At 47.3% G+C, this 22,020-nt stretch overlaps 1 protein-coding gene and 1 pseudogene across 1 annotated transcript; both read left to right on the top strand.

Annotated features, from left to right (window-relative positions):
• Window positions 1-5,567: 5,567 nt before the first annotated feature.
• Window positions 5,568-7,669, top strand: LOC109438284 (DNA-directed RNA polymerase III subunit RPC3 pseudogene; annotated as a pseudogene).
• A 3,018-nt stretch (window positions 7,670-10,687) lies between these two features.
• On the top strand, window positions 10,688-20,372 carry RBP3 (retinol binding protein 3). The gene is given in 5 exon segments (XM_019718074.3): window positions 10,688-12,124; window positions 12,126-13,736; window positions 15,948-16,159; window positions 18,039-18,181; window positions 19,684-20,372. Coding segments are annotated over 5 exon segments (3,912 nt in total). The 3' UTR covers window positions 20,193-20,372.
• Window positions 20,373-22,020: the final 1,648 nt, after the last annotated feature.

The following is a 22,020-nucleotide window of genomic DNA, read 5'->3' as shown; positions in this document are numbered from 1 at the left end:
AGGGAGTGGTGGCTTCGCCCCAGAATCTAGCGTGCTTTCTGCCCTGGCTGGGGTTACTAAAGCCACAGAGACTCTAGTTCCTGCTCATGCTGCCCCCACCTCCCACCACACATCCGTGCCTGGGGTTATGACACACACACAGGAAGTGAAGCCCAGGTAAGCAGGCGCAGAATCCCTAGAGGGTGGTGATGTCCTCCCTTTAGTTGGTCCGTTGCTCTTCAGTTCTGTGATCTTTCCCAATTCTGTAAAGCCCCTGAGCCTCAGCTTCCTCCTCCACTCAACAGGAGGAACAGCAGGTTAGGAGAAATCGCCTTCAATGAGGGGTGTGAATGACACCTCTGACTGGAGGCATCAACCATGAACAATGACAGCACAAGGCCCAGAGGCTCTGGGGCAGCAGGAAATTGACTTGACCTTGGTTACTATTCTTACCATGTTACCTACCTTCCTGGTAAAAATGACTTGTTAAGCACGAATTCTCTACAGATTCAAAATGTCTTTGTCATTTATTTGTGAAAAGCATGCATTCCCACAACCTCCTTAGGCCTTGTACTCCTGTGCCTCACCTCTAGGCACAATTTACTCTTAGTTTCTGTAAACTTGAATTTCTGCCCTACTGCACAGAAAATGTTTGGTGCAGAGAAGGAGCAGGACAACCATGTTCTTCAGAGAGGTTTTCACCCTGCAGAGAAAACACGTGGGCATGTTCCCACTGATGATAAGACCTTGGTCACTATTCAGTCAGAGCTCCAGACACACCTCAGAATTGATCCCAGTTCGAAGGTCCCTGACCTCGCCAGGCTCATAGCCTGACACACAGTGCTCCCTGGAGGCGCTGGTGGGAATTGCACCTGCAGTTACTCCAGTTCCCTTCCGCCTTCCTATCAGTCAAATTATGTCATCTTTAGGCCTGTGAACACTTCCTGAGAGGAATGATTAACAGGTGGAATTATCTGTATTCTCAGACTTCAGTTATTGTTTTATTTACATGGCACAAAACTGCTAACATGACCAGTTGAGAATTGGGAATAAGAAGTAAATAGAACTAGCCCTCCTTCCTTGCCTAGAGCAGTAATTTTCAGCTCTTCAAATAATTGAAATAATATCAATTCTACATGAACTGTCCCATAAATAGAAAAATGGAGGAATTTAAAAAGAGGATAGAATACTTTCCAACTCACCTTATAAGTTTGGTATTGCCTTGATACCAAAGCCAAAAGGAAAGACGACAGGCGGCTAGCCCTCATGAGCATGCAAAATCCTCAGCAAAACAGTAGTCAGTTAAATCCAACAACATATAAAAATAAAAATCCATCATGACAAGTGACATTTATACCACAAATGCAAGGCTGCTTAAAATTAGAAAATCAATCAATCTAATCAACCATGTTAACAAACTAAAGAAGAGAAACATGATCATCTCAATAGACGCATTTCACAATTCATTCATGGTTTTTCTAAAAACTCCCAAAATACTAGGAATACATGAGAATATTTTTAAGTTTTAATCCTCCTTTATTTACATATTTTGAACACATATTCTTCCAGTTGCTTGTTTTTAATGTTTGCATATAGTACCCACTGTTAAACAGAAGTCATTAATGTTACTATAATCAAATCCATTAATCTTCCTCTATTTATGATTAATCCATTTGTTTCTTGTTTAAGAAATCTTCCCCAGATACAAGGTCACAATTACATTCTTCTGAATTTTGTTCTAACAGTTAAATAACATTTCCTTTCATGTATGGGTCTTTAATCAATTTTTATTTTTATTTTTTATAGTTGCAAGGATGAAGTCCATTTCCCAATAGAATTTATTAAATAATCATTTTTCTTAGCTATGAAGCCACCACTACTGTGTATGTGTGTGTCTATATTATATATATATATATATATATATATATATATATATATATATACTCGTATACCTATATCAGTCTTTCATATATACACACAAACATAATCTATCTGTCTGGTAAAATAATATTTTATCATCTGGTCAGATAAGTCTCCCCTCTTCACTTTTACTTTTGTCTTAATTATCCACTGATACTTAGTCTTCCAAAAGTTTTAGTGTTACTTTGTTCAATTCTCAAAATTATTACATTGGAATTTTAAATAGAATTTCATTACGATTATAGATTAATTTAGGAAAAACTGATGTCTTTACAAAGTTAAACTTTCTTATTCATGAACATGTTAATTTTCTTTTTCTCCAACTGGAGATAGGAAATAATACCCCACTTCTACCTCCAAAAATTCTTGGATAATGATGAAATGGTCTAGTTAGCTTTTACATAAGTGCTAAATACTTGAATAAAGATTTATTTGAAGGCTATTAAGACCTATCTCAGTTTATTTCCTTATTTATAAAACAAAGGGTATTGACTAGATCAGTACTCATCAAAGTAGTTGGTAGTGATTTGTTTATATATACCATACGCCAGGAGATAAAAAACTTGCACCAGAAAGTTCTTACTTCAAGAATGTCTTCTGGGGGGGGGGGGGGAAATGTCAGTATGATCACCGGAGATAATTTCTAGATTCCCTTTTAACTTTAAATGTGATAATCTGATTGATAGTAATTTATAAAGTTTTATAATTTTATAAAAGTTCTAAATGTCAGAAGTTTTGCTATAATTTACATAGTCCCCCTTCATACACAAAAGCTGTTTCTACTAATTTTTCAAATTTCTTAAATTGCTTTGATTCTTTATGGGTTGTTACTTTAAACAGTTTTGTTTCCTCTCACATATAAACACCTTCATTAAGTACGCCATCTTTATAGAAGGGGAAAGGGAAAGCAGAGAGAATACATTAAAATTAGAGTAGAGAAAATAAAGCACATCATCACTTCTGTGCCCCAATGGCACAAGGATACCAGTTGATAAAAACAGTAGGTTAGTTGATAAATTGTAGAGCCCAGAAAGTCAGCACAGTTCCGTTTTGCTTAACTAAGCACATCATTCTAATACGTGTTTCCTGGGAAAACACTTCATAGAGAAAGTAAGTTTATCTTCAAGATATCTTCTTCATCTATAACCTTCTGAATTCCTTTTTCTTTCCTTTTAAACAATTTAAATAGTTTATCTTTTTATTCTCAACCCAAACTTCTTTGTTTAGATGCCTGTTCCATTACAGTCTTATACGTTTGGAAAACTTGAAAGCTGTAAACACTCCTTGTGCATGTCACAATACATAGATGTAATTAACGCCCTGGGAATTTCTCCGAGACACGGGGGGAATCAGTCTTTGCCTTTTGCTGGCTTCTGGGGATGGTCATCAGTCCTTGGCCCTCCTCAGCTCACAGCTTCATCACTCTGACCTCTGCTTCTGTCATCACATGACATCCCCCAAACAAGAACTTTCTTAAACTGATAAAGAGCATCTACAAAAAGCAATCTACAGATAACATCAACTTAATGATGAAAGAATGAATGTTTCACCCTAAAATCAGGATCTAGATACTGGAGGTCCTAACGAGTACAATAAGGCAAGAACAAGAGATGCAGTCTGTAGATGGAAAAGGAAGAAATACAACATGAATAAACCCTTAGAAAATTCCAAGAAATGTCCAAAATCATACTAGGATGAATAAATGAATTTAACCTCATTGCAGTATATACAATCAATACACAATGAATTACTGGAAATGAAAATTTAAAGAAAAACTATCATTTACAAACGGCACCTAAAAATATAAGAAATGCTTAGCTATTTGTAAGAAAAATTTACATGACCTATAGACTGAAATCATACAAAACTGATAAAATAAATCAAAGAAGACCTAAATAAAGAGATATACTAATTAATGAGTTGGAAGACTCAGTATTGTTAAGATGTTGATTATCCCCCAAACTGATCTATAGATTTAACTCAATCCCAATCAACTATTTGATTCTAAAATCAATTATATGAATCTAAAATTTATATGGATAATCAAAGGAACTAGAAGAGCCAAAATAATTTTGATGAAGAATAACAAAGTTGGAAGTCTCACACTGCATGATTTCAAGACACTATAAACTATTGTAACCAAGACAGTGTGGTATTGGTGAAAAGACAGGGAAGCAGACGAATGTAACAGAACAGAGTACAGAAATAGACCCACACATATGTGGTTAATCACTCTTTGACTAAATGCCAAGTCAATTCAATGGAAGCTTTTTCAAAAGCTAGTGTTAGATCAACTGGAAAAAAATAGATTCACATGGAAAAAAATAAACTTTGACCTCCTACTTCACACAGTACACAAAAATTAACTCAAAAGCATTATAGATGTGAAACCTAAAACTATATAGAACTTCTAGAAAAAAACATTAAAGACAAGTTTTGTGACCTTGAGACAGGCAAAGATTTCTTAGAGATGGCACCAAAAATATAAAGCATAAGAGAAAATTTGATAAATTGGAATTTATTGAACATGAAAACTCGACCTTCAAATTTCATTATTAACAGCATGAAAAGGCAAGCCACAGATTGGGATACATGCACACTTGTATTAGGCAAAAGACTCATCCAGAATATAAAAATAACTCTTAATTTATCAATAATAAAACAAACAACCCCCAACAAATGAGCAAAAGATTTAAACAGACATTTTACCATAGAATATATACAACTGGCCAATAAATATGTAAAAAGAGCTCAACACCATTAATCATCAAGCAAATACAAATTGAAATCACAAGGAGAAACCACTATATGCCCATTTGAATGGCTAAAATTAAAAAGTCTGACCATACCAATTGTTGGTATTGATGTGGAGGAATTAGGAGTCTCACTGTTGAGGGTAGAAATTTAAATTTTGGAAACAGTTATGTAGTCTTTTAAGACATTAAACATGCATTCCTTTCCTAGTGAAAATGAAAGCATATGTCCACACAAAGACTTATATTCAAATTTTCACAGCAGCATATTTATAATAAACATACACTGGAAGCAAGGTCTATCAAAAGGTGAGTGGATAACAAACTGTAGTATATTATAGAACGGACTACTACTTAGCAATAAAATAAATGAATTAATGGTACACTCAACAACATGGCTAAATCTCAAAATCATTAAAGTAAAAGAAGTACGTAAAAGGAGACAGACAAAAAATAGCATATGTGGCATAATTCCATTTACATACAATCCTAGAAAATGTGAAGTAACCTATAGTGTTTTCTGGAGATGGAGATGCAAAGGTGCATGTGGAAAATTTGGGGGTGGAACAATGTATATTTCCTTGATTGTGGTGATGGTTTCATGGGTATATACACATGCCAAAATGCACCAAATCCTGCACTTCAAGTATGGGTAGCTTATTGTATGTCGATTATACATCAAGTTGTTAAAAACAGAAAAAGTATGCATTTATTATATAATTTGGAAGTTAATGAAAAATATAATAAACGATCAAATGAACAAGTGCCCATTCCCTTTGATTCAGCAAGCCCAGGTTTGGAAATTAATTCTACAGAAACAAGAAGCATTAATCCTTAAGGACATGTGTTTGAGAACATTTATCACAATATTGTTTATAGGATAAAAAGCAGAAACAACTCGCTCTTGCGAGAAAGAGCTGAAGGCTCTCGGCAGGGACTTCGGCAGCACTGGGTTGCATTGACCCAGAGCTCTGAGACCCCTCAGGACAATGAGTCAAGCAGAAATTAAACTGCGCTCTTTGTTTCTGCAAGAGCATTTTGGGGAGATCATGGAAAAATTGGAGTCCACCTAATCAGAACTGGCAGCCAGCCACTAGAGTAGTGGCCCATGACACAGGAACATCACTGGACCAGGTTTTTAAAGAGCCCTTTGTGTCCTCTTCCAACATAACCTGGTGATAAATCAAGTGCACCACCGTGGTGTAGTGGACAATGAAGGCCAGTGCAGCAGGGTGTTGTAAATACTCAGGTACCCGGTACATCTGTACTGCCGACACATTGTGTAGTGACACTGAGGAGTTGATTGATGAGGAGCTGCTGTTGAATAACAAAATGACTATGTCAGCCATCGTGAAGAAAGTGGCAGATCAGCTCACAGAGACCGTGGAGGATGGAAAGACCATGGACTATGTTGAGGAATCAAACACACTTGTGCCCCTACCAGACACACATTTTGTGCAGCATTGCGCATTGGTGCCTGCCACTGAGAACTCAGACCCTGGGCCACTGTCACCTGCCCAACTCTTGCCACCAATGAATAGGACATGTACCTGGTTCCTAAACTAAGCTTGATAGGAAAAAGAAAAAGGAGGACATCATCTAAGGCTGAAGCTACTGGGGAGCCCAAGGCCAAGAGACAAAAACACACCACAGATAAGGAAGAGCCCGTTCCAGATGATAGGATTTATTGGCAGGCCAACCTTGACAGATCCCACCATGCTCCCACCATCCCACCATGGTGACTGGGATCACCACCCCCTCTAAGTGACCCCTTCACCCACCCATTTTCTTCCAGTAGGATCGTCAGATCCCTACATGTTGGCTATAACATCTCAAAGCAAGTTCTTGATCATTATCTCACTCTGCTGGGAGATGATCCACTAGACTTTATTGGAAAGCCTGGAGACAGTGGTGGAGGAATGTATGTCATCAACCTCCATAAGGATCCCTAGCCACAGCCACTCTGGAGTCAGTCTACAGGAGAGATTTGGGTCTCGCTATGCCAGAATATTCCTTCTAGTTTTGCAAAAGAAACACTGGAGCAAAAGCAGGTAGAAGACTTTGCAATGATTCCAGCAAAGGAGGCAAAGGATATGCTTTATAAGATGCTCTCAGAAAATATCGTATCACTCCAGAGCATAGCCAACCTGATAGAAAGGAGGCAATTTGCAACCAAAGAGAACAAGCATCTACTAGAAAAGTCTCAGAGGATAGAAGCCATCATGCATCTATGCAGAGTCTACATGTGCAGAGGAGGAAAAGCTGCAAGAAATAGGGAAGATGATCACAGCCCCCAAACTCCAGCAGCTAGAGACCCTGAAGTGTAATGTCAACAAGTTGGATGCCAGTGAGGTCCAAGTGGATGAAACCATCTTCCTGTTGGAGTCATGCATCAAGAGAACAGTAAAGAGATAATGACCCAGAAGAAGAGTCTTCCTCAAAAGATCTGCGGGGGGACAGGAAGAGAAAATAAAGGAGATGCCTGAATGCAATTTTGCAATGGGATAAGTTACAGATTCTTGTACTGAAACCCTCTATCCCTACCACCTAGACTACACCAGAAAGAGTTTGACATTAAAAAACAAAAAGTTACACTATCCCTCACTAAGGGAATGGATCAGTAAGTTATCAGAGACTGTTATGCAGCCATTAAAAGGATAAACTTTATGTATAGGCTTCAACTTGGAAGGACGTTTAAGTGAAAATATTGCAAATTACTTTGCATACTATTATGAGATGACACAAGATAGATGGATAAATAGATAGACATCCATAGGTAGAGAAGGATAAATTTCCTACATATGTTCTTCCACATATGAACAGAAAAACGTTAGGACAGCTACACATTAAACTATTACTATTGGCTGGGTTAGAAAGGCTTTAAAAAAGGGTTCAAAAAAATATTTTTCACACATTTATACATTATTTAACTTGTAAAAGTGAATATGTTTTACTCTTATTTTTTTAAAAGTTAAAAGAAAACTAATTAAAACACAATAAAGACAAGGTTCAACTTGCTCTGAAATGCACCCAAAAAAATATGTTGGCTTGAGGGTTAGAGAGGGATCCAAAGAGACAGAGGTAAGATATAAACTAAAGAAAGCAGAATAAAATGTCAGTGGTGGAATCTAGGTAGATAGTACATGGATATTTGCTGTACCATTTGAAAATGTCCATTATGAGTTTCAAGGGAAAAGCTAACATGGATGATAGATTAGATAGATAGATGATAGATAGATAGATAGATAGATAGATAGATAGATAGATAGATAGATATGGCTGGGTGAGTGGCTGAGTGGGTGGATAAATAGCCACAGAGACAAGGGCTCTGGCCACTGCAGAAAGGGAATTCGCAATGTAACAGACAGCTGACTGCTTCCTGAATTGCCCCGGCTGCAGGCATGCTCCTTTGGACTAGCCCAACAGCAGCACACCTTTTGAGTCATTTAATCTTATGCCGTGGTCTCTGCGGGTGTGCTCTGGAGTGAGCACCAAGTCTGGGCATTTCTGAGGCGTACAGACTCTCCAGACTCTACAGACAGAGGCCTGCGAAAGGTTTGGGGCCTCAGAAGCACTCAGTAACCCAGGGTCTTAAAGGCAACCTCTGAGTCTTTGCTTATATCTCCCCAACCCACCGAGGAACTCTGATCACAGGCTTTCATTCACCAACTCCTACTGAGTTCTCGGCTTCTTCTTTATACCCACTAATACTGGTACAACAATACTCTGAGGCTTTTCTCCTTCGGAGGAAGACAACACAGAGCAGTCATGTCACCTAATCTAGGTCTCTGCCCTAGAAAGCAGTAGGGTTGGGGGGCCTCCTAAGCCCACACTCTTGACACTTCTGCCCTTGTAGCTGTTTGTACAAGTGAGGGAGAACGCAGGGGTTTCTGACTCCATCCCAACGCCAAACTCAAACCCCAAATCACAATGGGACTCTGTAGCCCCTGGGTCAATGGCCAACAAGGCCGGATGGAGAGGTGGAGAACATCTCCTGTCTCCCACTCTGGGACTTGCCAAGAACATGCTCTCCTCAGCTGCTGCCACCTTCTCATGCTCTCTCTTATCTGGGGGCCAGGACATACCTGGCTCCTGGAGAGTATGGAGAACTCCAGGACAGAATTTCCTCCCACTGAGCGCAGGCTACACCAAGCAGGACAGGTTACCTCTTCTTGCAGGCACTATCTAACTCTGGCAACCCAGTAACTTGCAACAGACCCCAGTTCAGTTTCTCCTCTGTGAGGTTCTGGGCCATCAACTAAAATCAAGATGCAGCAACAGCTCCAGGCATCCCATCCTGAGACTGCATCGCAGTAAGAGTCTGGGAGGAGCGCTTTCCCTAAAAGATACTTACTCCTCAGAAGACTGGGATGCATGTTCAGAGCTGTGATTCCCCACGTGGAGGCAGAGCAGAAGGCCCAGTCTTTCCAGCAGGGACTAGGGGGGCCTTATTATTACAATAAATCAGGCTCAGTTCATTGGCTGCAAACAGTGGAGTGATGTGACCATATGTCACTGGGCATTAAACAAATCCTAATGAGCTAAAAAATATGTTTCTGTTAGCTAATTGACCTCTTTGGCCTTCATAAACATCCTCAGATAATGATTTCCAGAGAGCACACTGTGACTCTCAAGTGTGCTGAGAAAGCCTCCCTGACCCTAAGGCCACCTCCTCTGGCTGCCTGCTGAGGCACACGTGTGCCTGCCTGCTATCTAAACAGCCCAAGAAGTGTGTGCTGGAGATAACAGGGCGAAATAATAGTAAAGCCAGGCTGCTCTCTCAGCACTCTTCCCTGGCTGTGCAACTGCGCTTTGAGCTGTAATTGTCTCTGAGCCATAGTTGTCTCATTTGTTAAGTGAGAGCAATGCCCACCCCTGGAGGAATGCAGAGAAAAAGCAGTTCTAGGATGTAGGCGGGACCCGCAACCCTTCCATGTGAAGGAGCAGGAGCTGGGAACCTGAGAGGCCAACGGTTCGTTCACCTGGAACTGACTCATGTGCCCTGGAACTGGCTCATGTGTCCTGTGCAGGTGGGGAGAGTGATCTGAATATCTGTGGGGCCTGGGACCACAGAGACTCAAGACCTACCACTCAGTTCTCCCTGCAGGCAGTGGACAGTGAGCCAAGCCCTCAACCAGCAGAAGAATGGACACCCCTTGGATCTCAGAGCTAACTTCATCTGGCCTGGAATCACTGGTTCCATGACACCTGGAAAGCAGGTCCCCTCCTCACTCACCCAACCCCACACTGAGGTCCAGACATGTCATTCTTATTGTTTGAAAGCTGTCGGGAGAACACTCTGGTTCCCTGGAGTCATCAGCAAGATGTAAACTTCAAGCCCTGAATGTGATAGAAGTCTTAGACTCAACCTCTACACTGTCTGAGCCGGTGACCCCACAGGCTTTTTCTCTCCACTCCCACATCCCCCCACCTACTAAACTGATTCTTCAGCTATAAAGCAGAGATAACTAACAAGGAGAACTTATCAGTAATTGAGTACTTCCTTCTCGATTACCACTGTGACGTGCTTTACTCACAATAAGTGAGACACTTCCCAAAGGCCACAGAGCAGAGTTGCAAAACCATGCCTCCAATGAGTTCTACCTAATTCCAGAGGCATGGATCACTCAGTGTAGTGGGGAAATGCTATTTTCTTGCAGGTTAATAACTCCACTTCGTAAGGATGCTTGTCAGCTGGTAAAACATGGAGTACAGTGCCAGCATGTAGCAGGAACTCACAAGTAAATGAGAGTTTTTTCAAATTACTATGCCCAGAGATGACACAGCAAGATGATATTTAACATACCCTCTGGGTCAAACTACCTCGGGTCCTTCTGCACAGTTCCCGGGGTTGTTGTGCTTGAATCAGACAGGATTAAAGGATTACTGGAAGTGGAAGCCGCAACTCAGCTCCTGCGTTTAGCCCCAGACCTTCTCTCTGCCAGCTGAGAAGGGCAAGGAAGAAAGGCAGTGCTGTGGCTTGCACGCAGTCAAGGGAGCTTTAGTACAGGAGCCGGCCCTCCTTCTGCATCCCCATGACAAGAGAATGGGCCCTGCTTTTCTCCACACTGCTCTGTGGCCTGGCTGGCTCCACACACCTCTTCCAGCTGAGCCTGGTGCTGGACACGGCCAAGGTACTTCTTGATAACTACTGCTTCCCGGAGAACCTGATGGGGATGCAAGAAACCATTGAGCAGACCATCAAGAGTCGTGAGATCCTAGGCATCTCAGACCCTCAGACCCTGGCCCATGTCCTGACAGCGGGCGTGCAGAGCTCTTTGAACGACCCTCGCCTGGTCATCTCGTATGAGCCCAGTGCCCTCGTGGCTCCCCAGCAAGCCCCAGTGCTCACCAACCTCACAGAAGATGAACTGCTGGCCCGGCTGCAGAAGGTCATCCACCATGATGTTCTGGAGGGCAACGTGGGCTACCTGCAGATGGACGATATCCCGAGCCAAGAGGTGGTGAGCAAGCTGGGGGACTTCCTGGTGGCCAATATCTGGAGAAAGCTCATAGGCACCTCTGCCTTGGTGCTGGACCTCCGGCACTGCACTAGAGGCCACGTTTCCGGCATCCCCTATGTCATCTCCTACCTGCATCCAGGGAACACGGTCCTGCATGTAGACACCATCTATGATCGCCCCTCAAATACGACCACTGAGATCTGGACCCTGCCTCAAGTCCTGGGCGAGAGATACAGTGCTGACAAGGATGTGGTGGTCCTCACCAGTGACCACACGGGAGGAGTGGCCAAGGACATCGCTTACATCCTCACACAGACGCGCAGGGCCATCGTGGTAGGCGAGCGGACTGTAGGGGGCGCCCTGGACCTGGAGAAGCTGAGGATAGGCCAGTCTGACTTCTTCCTCACGGTGCCTGTGTCCAGGTCCCTGGGACACTTGGGTGGGGGCAGCCAGACCTGGGAGGGCAGAGGGGTGCTGCCCTGTGTGGGGACACCTGCAGAGCAGGCCCTAGAGAAGGCCGTGGCCATTCTCACGCTGCGCAGGGCACTGCCAGGAGTCCTGCGGTGCCTTCAGGAGGTCCTGCAGGACTCCTACACCCTGGTGGACCGTGTGCCCGCCCTGCTGCACCACCTGGCCAGCATGGACTTTGCTGCCATGGTCTCTGAAGAAGATCTGGTCACTAAGCTCAACGCCGGTCTCCAGGCTGTGTCTAAGGACCCTAGGCTCATGGTGCAGGCTGTCAGGCCCAAAGAAACCTCTTCTGGGCCGGAGACTGGAACCGATGAACCCCCAGAGGTGGCCGCAGAAGTGCCAGAGGATGAGGTAGCCCGGCAGGCCCTGGTGGACTCCGTATTCCAGATGTCGGTGCTGCCGGGCAATGTGGGTTACCTGCGTTTCGACAGGTTTGCCGACGCCTCCATGCTGGGGGTGCTGGGCCCGTACATCCTGCGCCAGGTGTGGGAGCCCCTGCAGGACACGGAGTACCTCATTATGGACCTGCGCCAGAACCCCGGGGGGGCCATCCTCTGAAGTGCCCCTGCTGCTGTCCTACTTTCAGGGCCCAGACGCAGGCCCCGTGCATCTCTTCACCACCTATGACCGCCGCACCAATGTCATGCAGGAGCACTTCAGCCGCACGGAGCTGCTGGGCCAGCACTACGGCTCCCAACGTGGGGTGTACCTGCTCACTAGCCACCGCACAGCCACGGCCGCTGAAGAGCTGGCCTTCCTCATGCAGTCACTGGGCTGGGCCACACTGGTGGGCGAGATCACGGCGGGCAGCCTGCTGCACACCCGCACCGTGCCCCTGCTGGAGACGCCGGAAGGCGGCCTGGCGCTCACCGTGCCTGTGCTTACCTTCATCGACAACCATGGGGAGTGCTGGCTGGTGGGCGGTGTGGTGCCCGACGCTATCGTGCTGGCCGAGGAGGCTCTGCACAGAGCCCAGGAGGTGCTAGAGTTCCATTGCAACCTGGGGGCCTTGGTAGAAGGCACAGGGCGCCTGCTGGAGCCCCACTATGCACGGCCAGAGGTTGTCGGGAAGACAGCCGACCTGCTTCGAGCCAAGCTGGCCCAGGGGGCCTACCGCACAGCCGTGGACCTGTACTCCCCGGCCTCTCAGCTCACAGCTGACCTGCAAGAGATGTCTGGGGATCACCGTCTACTGGTGTTCCACAGCCCTGGTGAGCTGGCAGCAGAGGAGGTGCCCCCACCACCCCCTGCTGTGTTCTCCCCAGAGGAGCTTTCCTACCTCATCGAGGCCCATTTCAAGACAGAGGTGCTGCCAGGCCAGCTGGGCTACTTGCGTTTTGACGCCATGGCCGAGCTGGAGACGGTGAAGGCCATTGGGCCACAGCTGGTACAGCTGGTGTGGCAGGGGCTGGTGGACACAGCCACACTGGTCATTGACCTGCGCTACAACCCTGGTAGCTACTCCATAGCTGTGCCCCTGCTCTGCTCCTACTTTTTTGATGTGGAGCCCCGCCAGCACCTCTACTCTGTCTTTGACAGGGCCACCTCGAGGGTCACGAAGGTGTGGACCCTGCCCCAGGTGGCTGGCCAGCGCTACAGCCCCGACAAGGACCTCTACATCCTGATGAGCCATACCAGCGAGTCGGCAGCTGAGGCTTTTGCTCACACCATGCAGGACCTGCAGCGGGCCACAGTCATCGGGGAGCCCACAGCTGGAGGGGCACTCTCTGTGGGTATCTACCAGGTGGGCAGCAGTCCCTTATATGCCTCCATGCCCACACAGACGGCCCTGAGCACCACCACAGGTGAGGCTTGGGACCTAGCGGGAGTGGAGCCCGACATCATTGTGCCCATGACCAAGGCCCTCTCCACAGCTCAGGACATAGTGGCCCTGCGTGCCAAGGTGCCCACTGTGCTGCAGACGACCGGGAAGCTGGTTGCCAATAACTATGCCTCCCCTGAGCTGGGGGCCAAGATGGCTGCCAAACTAAGCCATCTGCAGAGCCACTATTCAAGGGTGACCTCAGAAGGGGCCCTGGCTGAGATGCTGGGGGCTGACCTGCAGATGCTGTCTGGGGATCCACACCTGAAGACAGCACATATCCCTGAGGATGCCAAGGACCGCATTCCTGGGATTGTGCCCATGCAGGTGAGATACAAGGGAGACTTGGCCCAGCATAGTCCCAGGAGGGAGTTGACCAAATGTCCTCACATCCAGGGCTCTGAGCACGGTTCAAGACAATGGCTTCCAGACTTGTTTTCATGCTTAAGTTTTCACCAGTCACATCGTTTTCTCTCTCTCACTCTGTTATCCTATGCACTCCCCATGCCCATGGGGTCCCTGAGCACCTCTGTAGAACATTGGTACCCATAGGAACTCAGTTTGAAAACCCCTGGTATAGAAGGAGCTTCACTCTCGGTTGAGTGGAAGGCAAGTGTTTGCAGGGCTTCTCATTGACAGTCAAATAGGTCACAAATGAGAGCACTACGATTTCCTCCTCTGGAAATGTGGGGTTTCTGTTAATGCTCCCCATCTGCCTGCCTCAGAGGTCCACAGTTTGTGTGGATGAGTTGGGGGATGGAGACAGGGAAGCAGGCAAAGGGCCTGGCCTCACAATGCCTTGGAGCTAAAGCATGCAGCCTGGACACGGGCCCTGGAGTGGTCAGGGCTGCCGGTGCACAGCCCAGAGAACCACAGCCATGCGTTTTGCTTGGTTAGGTACTGACTGCCTTCTCCTCCCCTCCCACAGTGCAAAGCACTGCATTGTGAAGAAGCTGCCCTTGGTAGACATGTGGCCTGATCCAAGGGCCAGCTGGATGGGAAATTCTGAGTGAGGCTGTTGTGGTCAGAATATATGAAGCCAACACTGAATTTTTTGGAAACACTGAAAAGGTGAATCATTGCTGAGGAGTTTTGCTGCTGGGTGGATGAGGGAAAGTTCTCCAGGCGAGTGGCCAAGGTGAAGCATAGGATTCACCAGGTACTTCCATCAGCATAGAGCCCTATCAAAAGCAGCATTGACAGCATCTCTCCACATTGTTTATCATCTGTGATTTCACTGCATAGTCAGGGCAGCAGTTATCTTGGGTTCCCTTGAAAGCAGGGCCTGAGACAAGGGATTGAGTGCAGGCAATTCATGTGGGAGGTAGTCGCTAAAGCAGGAGTGAGGGAGCAGGGAGAGTGGGAGGAAAGGAGAAAACTCTGACAGGTGGGTACGTTATTGAGACTGTTGCTTCTGAGGATTCCAACAAGACCTTGTCAAGTGTGAGGAATGCCTCCTGGAGCCGTCCCTCTGAAGTCCCTGTTCTCCATTGGCTGAGAGTCCCCCAAGGGACATGAACTCTCTCAAACTGTGGGGAAGCTTGGAGAAGTTCCAGAAGTAGAGAGTAGAAAAACAGGGGTGTGCTGGAGGCAGGGCCCTGTCACCTGGGGTCAAGTTGCAGCTGAAATCACGGGAGGGCTGAAGGCGCCAAAATCATCAACTGCAGAATTATAATCCCATTTTACAAAAAGGGGAACTGAGGTCCAAAAGGGTGCAGGGGAGAGTGGCCTGTGGCCAAAGAGCTTGTGAATGAGGGCAGAGCAGGGCCTACAGACTATGTGTCCCAGTCAACAGTGTCATCCGTGTCAGCTCCTTGCTTACAGTCCAGCCCACAGAGCCTTTTGCCTTCTAGCCGCCTTGGAGAGAAAGAGGGCAGTCCAGGCATGTTGAGGGAGCCTCGTAAGGGCCAGCACTGTACTAGGCTCACAGAGCCTCCAGATTCCAACTGAGGGCTCACTCAGTCAGAGTTCACATGTGATGTCACATGTGGATTCAGATTCTGGCTCTACCACTTACTGGCTGTATGACCTTGGGCAAGTTACTTAATCACTCTGTGCTTCAGTTCCTCATTGAAAACAGGGGGATAATGGTGTCTCCTCCACAGGGTGGCCATGGGATGATGGCAAGTGCTGTGAAGTGCTAAGCACAGGGCCAGGGCCCTGGGAACAACTCAGGGGCCCAGCAGCTAATGACGCCCCTCTCCCTATCTTGGGGAGAGGAAAATGAGTTCAGGGCCATCATAAAGTGTCTGGTCAGGGGAGACAGAGTGGAGACAGTGCAGGGCCTTTCAGCTCCAGACAACAGGGCTTGGGGTTGGCACACGTGAGCATTCTCAATAAGGAAGCTGGCGACCACACGTGGGTTCATATCCTCGGGCCACTGCCCACATAACCCCCAACACCGTCTGAACAGGTCCTGGTACTTACTACCTCTTTCAGAAATGTTCCCTTCACATGCCCTTAGTATTTCTCATGCTGTGAAGGAAATCCATGTTTTCTTGCCCCGATTTTAAATTCTGCTCCTCTCCTGACACTGAGCGGGACCTCCCAATATTCCAAATCCCTTCCGCAGGTGTCTTTGAAGACCTGATCAAGTTTTCCTTCCACACGAATGTGCTTGAGGACAACATTGGCTACTTGAGGTTCGACATGTTTGGAGACTGTGAGCTGCTCACCCAGGTCTCAGAGCTGCTGGTGGAGCACGTCTGGAAGAAGATTGTACACACGGACGCCATGATTATTGACATGAGGTCAGTGGGCCGGCGGTCAGTGGTTCCTTGCCATGTCAGGGAAGCTGCCGGAAGACAATCAAAACTATGGGCCCAGTCAGGAAGAAAAAGGACCCCAGGACACAGGACAGCAGCTGAAAGAGACTAGGTCACCTGGCTATCAGAGCTCTTGCCAGCTAGCCCAGGGTTCTGGTTTAATTGACTGGGTGAGAACCTAGCACTGCTAGATTTTTCAAGCTCCTCCAATGACCCCAATGTGCATTCCAGGATGAGAATTACTGGGCTGATTCAGTGGTCCCCAGATGTGCCTGGTCATAGGATTCCTTGAGAGGGAGAGGGAAGAGGGACAGGAAGAACACTGTTTCCAGTGCCCCAGCCCAGCCATACTGATTCCAAACCTCCAGGATGACAACCGATGATCTATATATTTGACAGGTTCCATCCCAGGTGTTCTGAACATCAGTCATGTTTGGCACAGATGGGCCTCCACCTGTGGTTATGGCTCACATCATACAGTCAGCCCACGACCACCCTTGTCATGAAAATGAGGAAGCCAGAGTCCCAGAGAGAATTTTCAAATAGCCACTATTATTGCAAAAAGAATTATTTACCTCACAAAAGGATTGTTGGAGGGACACTTTCAGCCAGCCACCACCCTTCTGTGCCTCAGAGAGGTGTGTTTCCCTCAGAGAACGGGGAGCGGGAGGGGGAAGAATGCCCTCGGGCAGTGGCCAGGACCAGGCCCCCTCCCAGGTCCACTGGCAGGCTTGCTCTGGGCACCTTCCATCGCATGGGGTGGGGCAAGCTGCTCCCCTGGAATGCAGACAATTCCTACTCCCACCCACCCCCACTACTAGAGAGCCGCAGCTGGGATTGGCGGAGATGGAGACTCCAGCTCTGGGAGCTGGCCTGCAGCATTCCCATGGTTCTTAGCACTCACCACGTGGCTCTGGAGCCCAGAGTCTGGTTCTCCTCCCTGGCAGAGAAATGGATGTGTGCCCAGAACTGGAGCTCGGGGACTTCCGTGTGTCCCTCTGATCTCTTTATTCTTCAAATGCTCTATTAAACATCCCAACAAACCTCATGCTAAGCCCCTATCTGCTTAACTGTGCCATCCACATTTTTAAATAGGGGGAGGGCCAGCCCACAGGTGTGCTTTGCTTAACAGCCCTTCCAACCTGAGGTTTGGAGGTTCAGATGCTGAAGTCATGTGCCCTGAAGCCAGGCCAGGCCATCCTAGACTATCAACCAGAAGAGGCTCCTAACACACTGCCAGCCAGCACTCTTCATTTCCCAGATAAAGAGACAGGGTCCCAGGGAGGTCACAACATGGGGTAAATCTGTATGGTCTGGGACGGACAGAGGCTCCCTCACTTCCAATGTAGTTCCACAACTCTGAACACTCCACCACACTACGTGCCACATTAGGACACCTCAACTAAGATGCCTAGTGGATTTTGTGAAATTATCGAGAATGCACCTGGGGAGAACCGTGCTCCCAAAATGTGTTCTGCTCACAGACAGCATGGGTGCAGGGGAGTAGTCCATGGTCAGTAAGTGGGGGAAATCTATCAATAAGTTCCTGACTACAGGACTTTGTCAGAGCCTTTAATGTAATTATACAATATATATCACACAATGTATTAACATGTGATCAAAAGGGGTGGGTATGGCATGCAACATATTCTAAATGAATTTGACCACAAAGTCTCTTATTCTCAAGAGACTAGTACTCCGGGGAATGCCAACCAAAGAATTCTGTAGGAGGAGGAAGGGGCACTAGACTGAGGCCGCCTGGAATTAGAACCCTCCACAGGACAAAGATCAGGGACTCCCAGAGGGACACCTTGCACCTCACTGTGAGCTCCGCCCTCGGTAGCCTTCCACTGCCTTCCCTCAGGTGTAACATCAGTGGCCCAACCTCCTCCATCTCTGCCCTGTGCTCCTACTTCTTCGACGAAGGCCCTCCCATTCTGTTGGACAAAATCTACAGCCGGCCCAATGATTCCATCACTGAGCTCTGCACCCACACCCAGCTTGCAGGTGCATGCAGAAGCCTTCCCCTTCCCCTTCCTGTTCTCATTCTAGAAGCTTTCAAAAATTAAAGAAAGACAGTTTGGGTTTAGGTAAAAATAATAGTAAGTGGAATTTAAGTCCCTGCCTTATGCCATGCAATGTGCACATAAGATCTTTAATCCCTACAAAACTCATACCATTATGTCCATTTTCTAGAAGAGAAAAAAGAGTCTCAGCTGGATAGAATATCCTGTGTAACATCACTCAGCTAATAAGGTTTGTCTAAAACCTAAACGCCTCCAATTCTCCCCACTACAGCCATCAGCCTGAAAGACAAATGTAGAACTAGAAGGATCCCCCCTGCCCATCACCAAACCCCACAGGGTTTCCAGTGCTTATCTTACCTGAACTCTCAGCAGCAGCTCAGCACACCTGCCTAAAGAAAGTTCTGATGCTGCCAGGGCTTCTGTTCGCTGTCCTGGGCCCAGAGCAGTGGCTACAGGAGCAGCGCGGGCCCCACACTTCACAGAGCCACGACTCTCCCAGCACCTCCTCTGGTGGATAGCCTCACTCCCTCCCCCTTGCCCAGTGCAAAAAATCAAGGAACCTGAACTCCCTTCAACAATAGGTATATGGATATGACCAGAAAAGCACCTCACAACTTTCCTTTGTACACTTCCTTACCACACAAGAATTTGGGAGGAGCTTCCAAGACACACGTTCATATAACATTGTAAAATGTAAATTAAAAATCAGAACCAGGTGAATTCTAAATTGAAATAGACTTTGAAGACCAGAAGTTAAAAATAGACTCAGCTTTTTACGTCATGGGGTCCTAGAACTGTGACATCCAATATGGGAGCCACTGAGCATGGATATGTGGCTCATATAAACTGTGATGTGTAAAGTGTAAAATGGATGCCAGAAAAGCATTTAAAATATCCCATCAATAATTTTATTGATTAGTTTTTTGAAGTGAACATATTTTGGATATATTGAGTTAAATAAAACATCATTAAAATTCATTTCATCTTTTTCATTTTTTGCTTGTTTAATGTGCCTACTACAAGACTTAAAATGAATTCTGTGGCTCACATTCTGGCTCACGTTGCATTTCTATTGGACGTCACTGTCCTAAAGGCTTGTCAAGTCACAAATTTGGCTCTTCTGAGGGTCCAAAGTGAAAAAAAGTCTGGTCAAGTTAGTTGTTCTCATTATTCATAAAAAGGAAACACTCTCTTTTCTCGGAAAAGTCAAGCCTTTTCCTATTACTTGGTGATAAAAGAAGCCGTGTTGGGGGTAGAGGGCTCCAAAGCACTTAAAATACTCAGAATTGGGCATACTTTCTTATCCCCATTTTACAGATGCAGAAACGGGGGCTCAGAAAAGTGGAGAGACTCTTGTGTGAACACAAGGGTGCAAAACTAAATCACAGAACCTCCTCTCTGTGGGTCCAGCCCCGATGGAGAAGGTGGGTCTCCCAGGGTGGTGACTTGACTCTCCGTCTTGAAAGGCCTTCTCTCTTGCAGGTGAACGCTATGGCTCCAAGAAGAACGTGGTCATTCTGACCAGCGGTGTGACCGCTGGCGCTGCGGAGGAATTTACCTGCATCATGAAGAGGCTGGGCCGGGCACTTGTTATTGGGGAGGTGACCAGCAGGGGCTGCCAGCCTCCACAAACCTACCACGTGGATGACACCCACCTCTACATCACCATCCCCACTGCCCGCTCAGTGGGGGCTGCGGACGGCAGCTCCTGGGAAGGGGTGGGCGTGGTGCCCCACGTGGCTGTCCCTGCAGAAGCAGCCCTCACGAGAGCCAGGGAGATGCTCCAGCACACTCTGATGAGGGTGCAGCCCGGCCCCCGGGAGGGCTTCCGTGGCCAGAGCCCCAGGGTAGGCGGGACCTCTGGGCCACACACCAAGGGCACTCAGGTACGTCCTGTGGCCACTCCAGCACCCCTAGATGCAGGTCAAAGGGGTCTGCCTGGGTCCCCCGCGGGGCAGGAAAAGGGCCTGCTGAGCTCTGATGAGCCTTAGAGTTGAAAGGACCATTGGGGCTCATCCATCCTGTATGGTCACCCCTGCCTGCATCCCCTGTTTGAACACCTAGGGACAGGAAGCTCGCCCTCTCCACAGTAGTTATTTGGGGAAGGTGAAGTCCTGGTCTACCCACTCCCATGCGGCCTAATCACCAGTCTCCCCCCAACACCCACGCTGTCAGCTAGAGCAGCTTTGTCCTATAGTTACAACATGAGCCACAGATACCAGGCACATGTGTCAATTTAGAATTTTTTGTAGCCATATTTAGAAAAGTAAAAAGAAGCAGGTGAAATTAATTTCAATAATATGAGTTATTTAACCCACAGTAGTATCATTTCAACATATACTCAGTAAAAATTAATTACTGAGTATCATTACAACATATACTCAGTGAAATTAATTTCAATAATATGAGTTATTTAACCCACAGTAGTATCATTTCAACATATACTCAGTAAAAAATTATTATACGTGAGATGTTTTTGTACAGTCTTTGAAATCTTAGAGCACAGTACCGTCTCACGCCCTGCATGTCTACCAGTCACCCGTAGCTGGTGGCTCCCGTGTGTGGGACCGTGCAGGCCCAGAGGTATGGGGCCCCCACACCCTGGCACACTGTCCTCACTCTGCCTTCCCGTCATCTGCATTTCCCCCATTAGAGCACCTCCCCCACTCTGCCCTGGGATCATTTCTGTCGTCACCGTGCTGAGTAGCCCTCTAAACTGCAGGTTCCCTAAACTCTCCATGCCCAGTATGAGATCATCACTGCGCCCTCCCCACGCTGCCTGGCCAAGGCCTTCTCACATAGTCACACCTCCGTCCAAAAATCAGGCCAGAGATCTGGGAGTCACCCCTTACTTTCTCCTGTCTGCCGCCCACCCCTCCACCATGTGCCCACACAATCATCAGGACCCCAGAACAGTTATCTGAGCTAATAGCACTGTTCTAGACCCACCTGCCATCCCTCTCTCTTGTCTTGTGGTCCTGGTTCTATGCCTAATTCCCCACCGTAGCTTCCTGCCCATTTCTGTGCCTCGGCCTACAGCCAGAGGTACTGCTCTGCCATGCAACCTTCTCATGTCTCCCCCGGCTTGAGGACCCTTCATGTGCCCACTGCCTGGTAGTGAGAGGGGCTGGCCCAGGTTGTCATCTGTTTCCCCACCCCCTGGGCTTTTCCCTGGCCTGTGGATACCTGGACCCCAACCTCAGGAAAGGGCCTGAGGTGTGTCAAGTCTCCCATGCTCTCTAACGCCCTCTGCTCCCCAGGACCTGCTCTGGCGTCACCTGGTCAGATTAAATCCTTTGACTTCTTTCTGCACTTCCTCAGTCGCCTGGGCACCCCTGCCACAGTGCTTGTCCCTCTCGCATCATCAGTCTCCCTGACTATTCTGTGGGGCCCTCGGGGATGGGAACTTAGCCTGGTGGTCTCTGCTCCTCCAGCCCAAACAAGCCTGGCATCTGGTGAGAAGGGCTCAGCACACCATGAATGAATAAATGAGTGAATGAATGAGGCCCCTCTCCCCTGAAAGGGCATTATGATGTGATGCAGACACTCAAGGGGTTTTATTTCTCTGCTCCTCCTGGAAACGTGGTGGGGAGGAAGATCAGTCAAGAGTGAACAGGGAGGGCTAAGGGCAGCCCCTTTGACCTGCATCCAGGGGTGCTGGAGTGGCCATAGGACTCCAGCTGAGCTGCATTGTGACAACACGAGTGACAAATGGATTATAAAGCACCTGAAGGACTCTCAAAGCTGGCTCTCTGGGACAAGACAGGACGGGAGGCTTCCCTATCGTTTACCAAACCCAGACCACCCCTGGGCACACAA

This window comes from Rhinolophus sinicus, chromosome 15 (genome assembly GCF_057876585.1).
Source record: "Rhinolophus sinicus isolate RSI-liver-muscle chromosome 15, RSI-T2T, whole genome shotgun sequence".
In the NCBI taxonomy this organism is placed as follows: domain Eukaryota; kingdom Metazoa; phylum Chordata; class Mammalia; order Chiroptera; family Rhinolophidae; genus Rhinolophus; species Rhinolophus sinicus.
The sequence above is the reverse complement of the archived record's forward strand: the minus strand, read 5'-3'. Positions and strand labels throughout refer to the sequence as shown.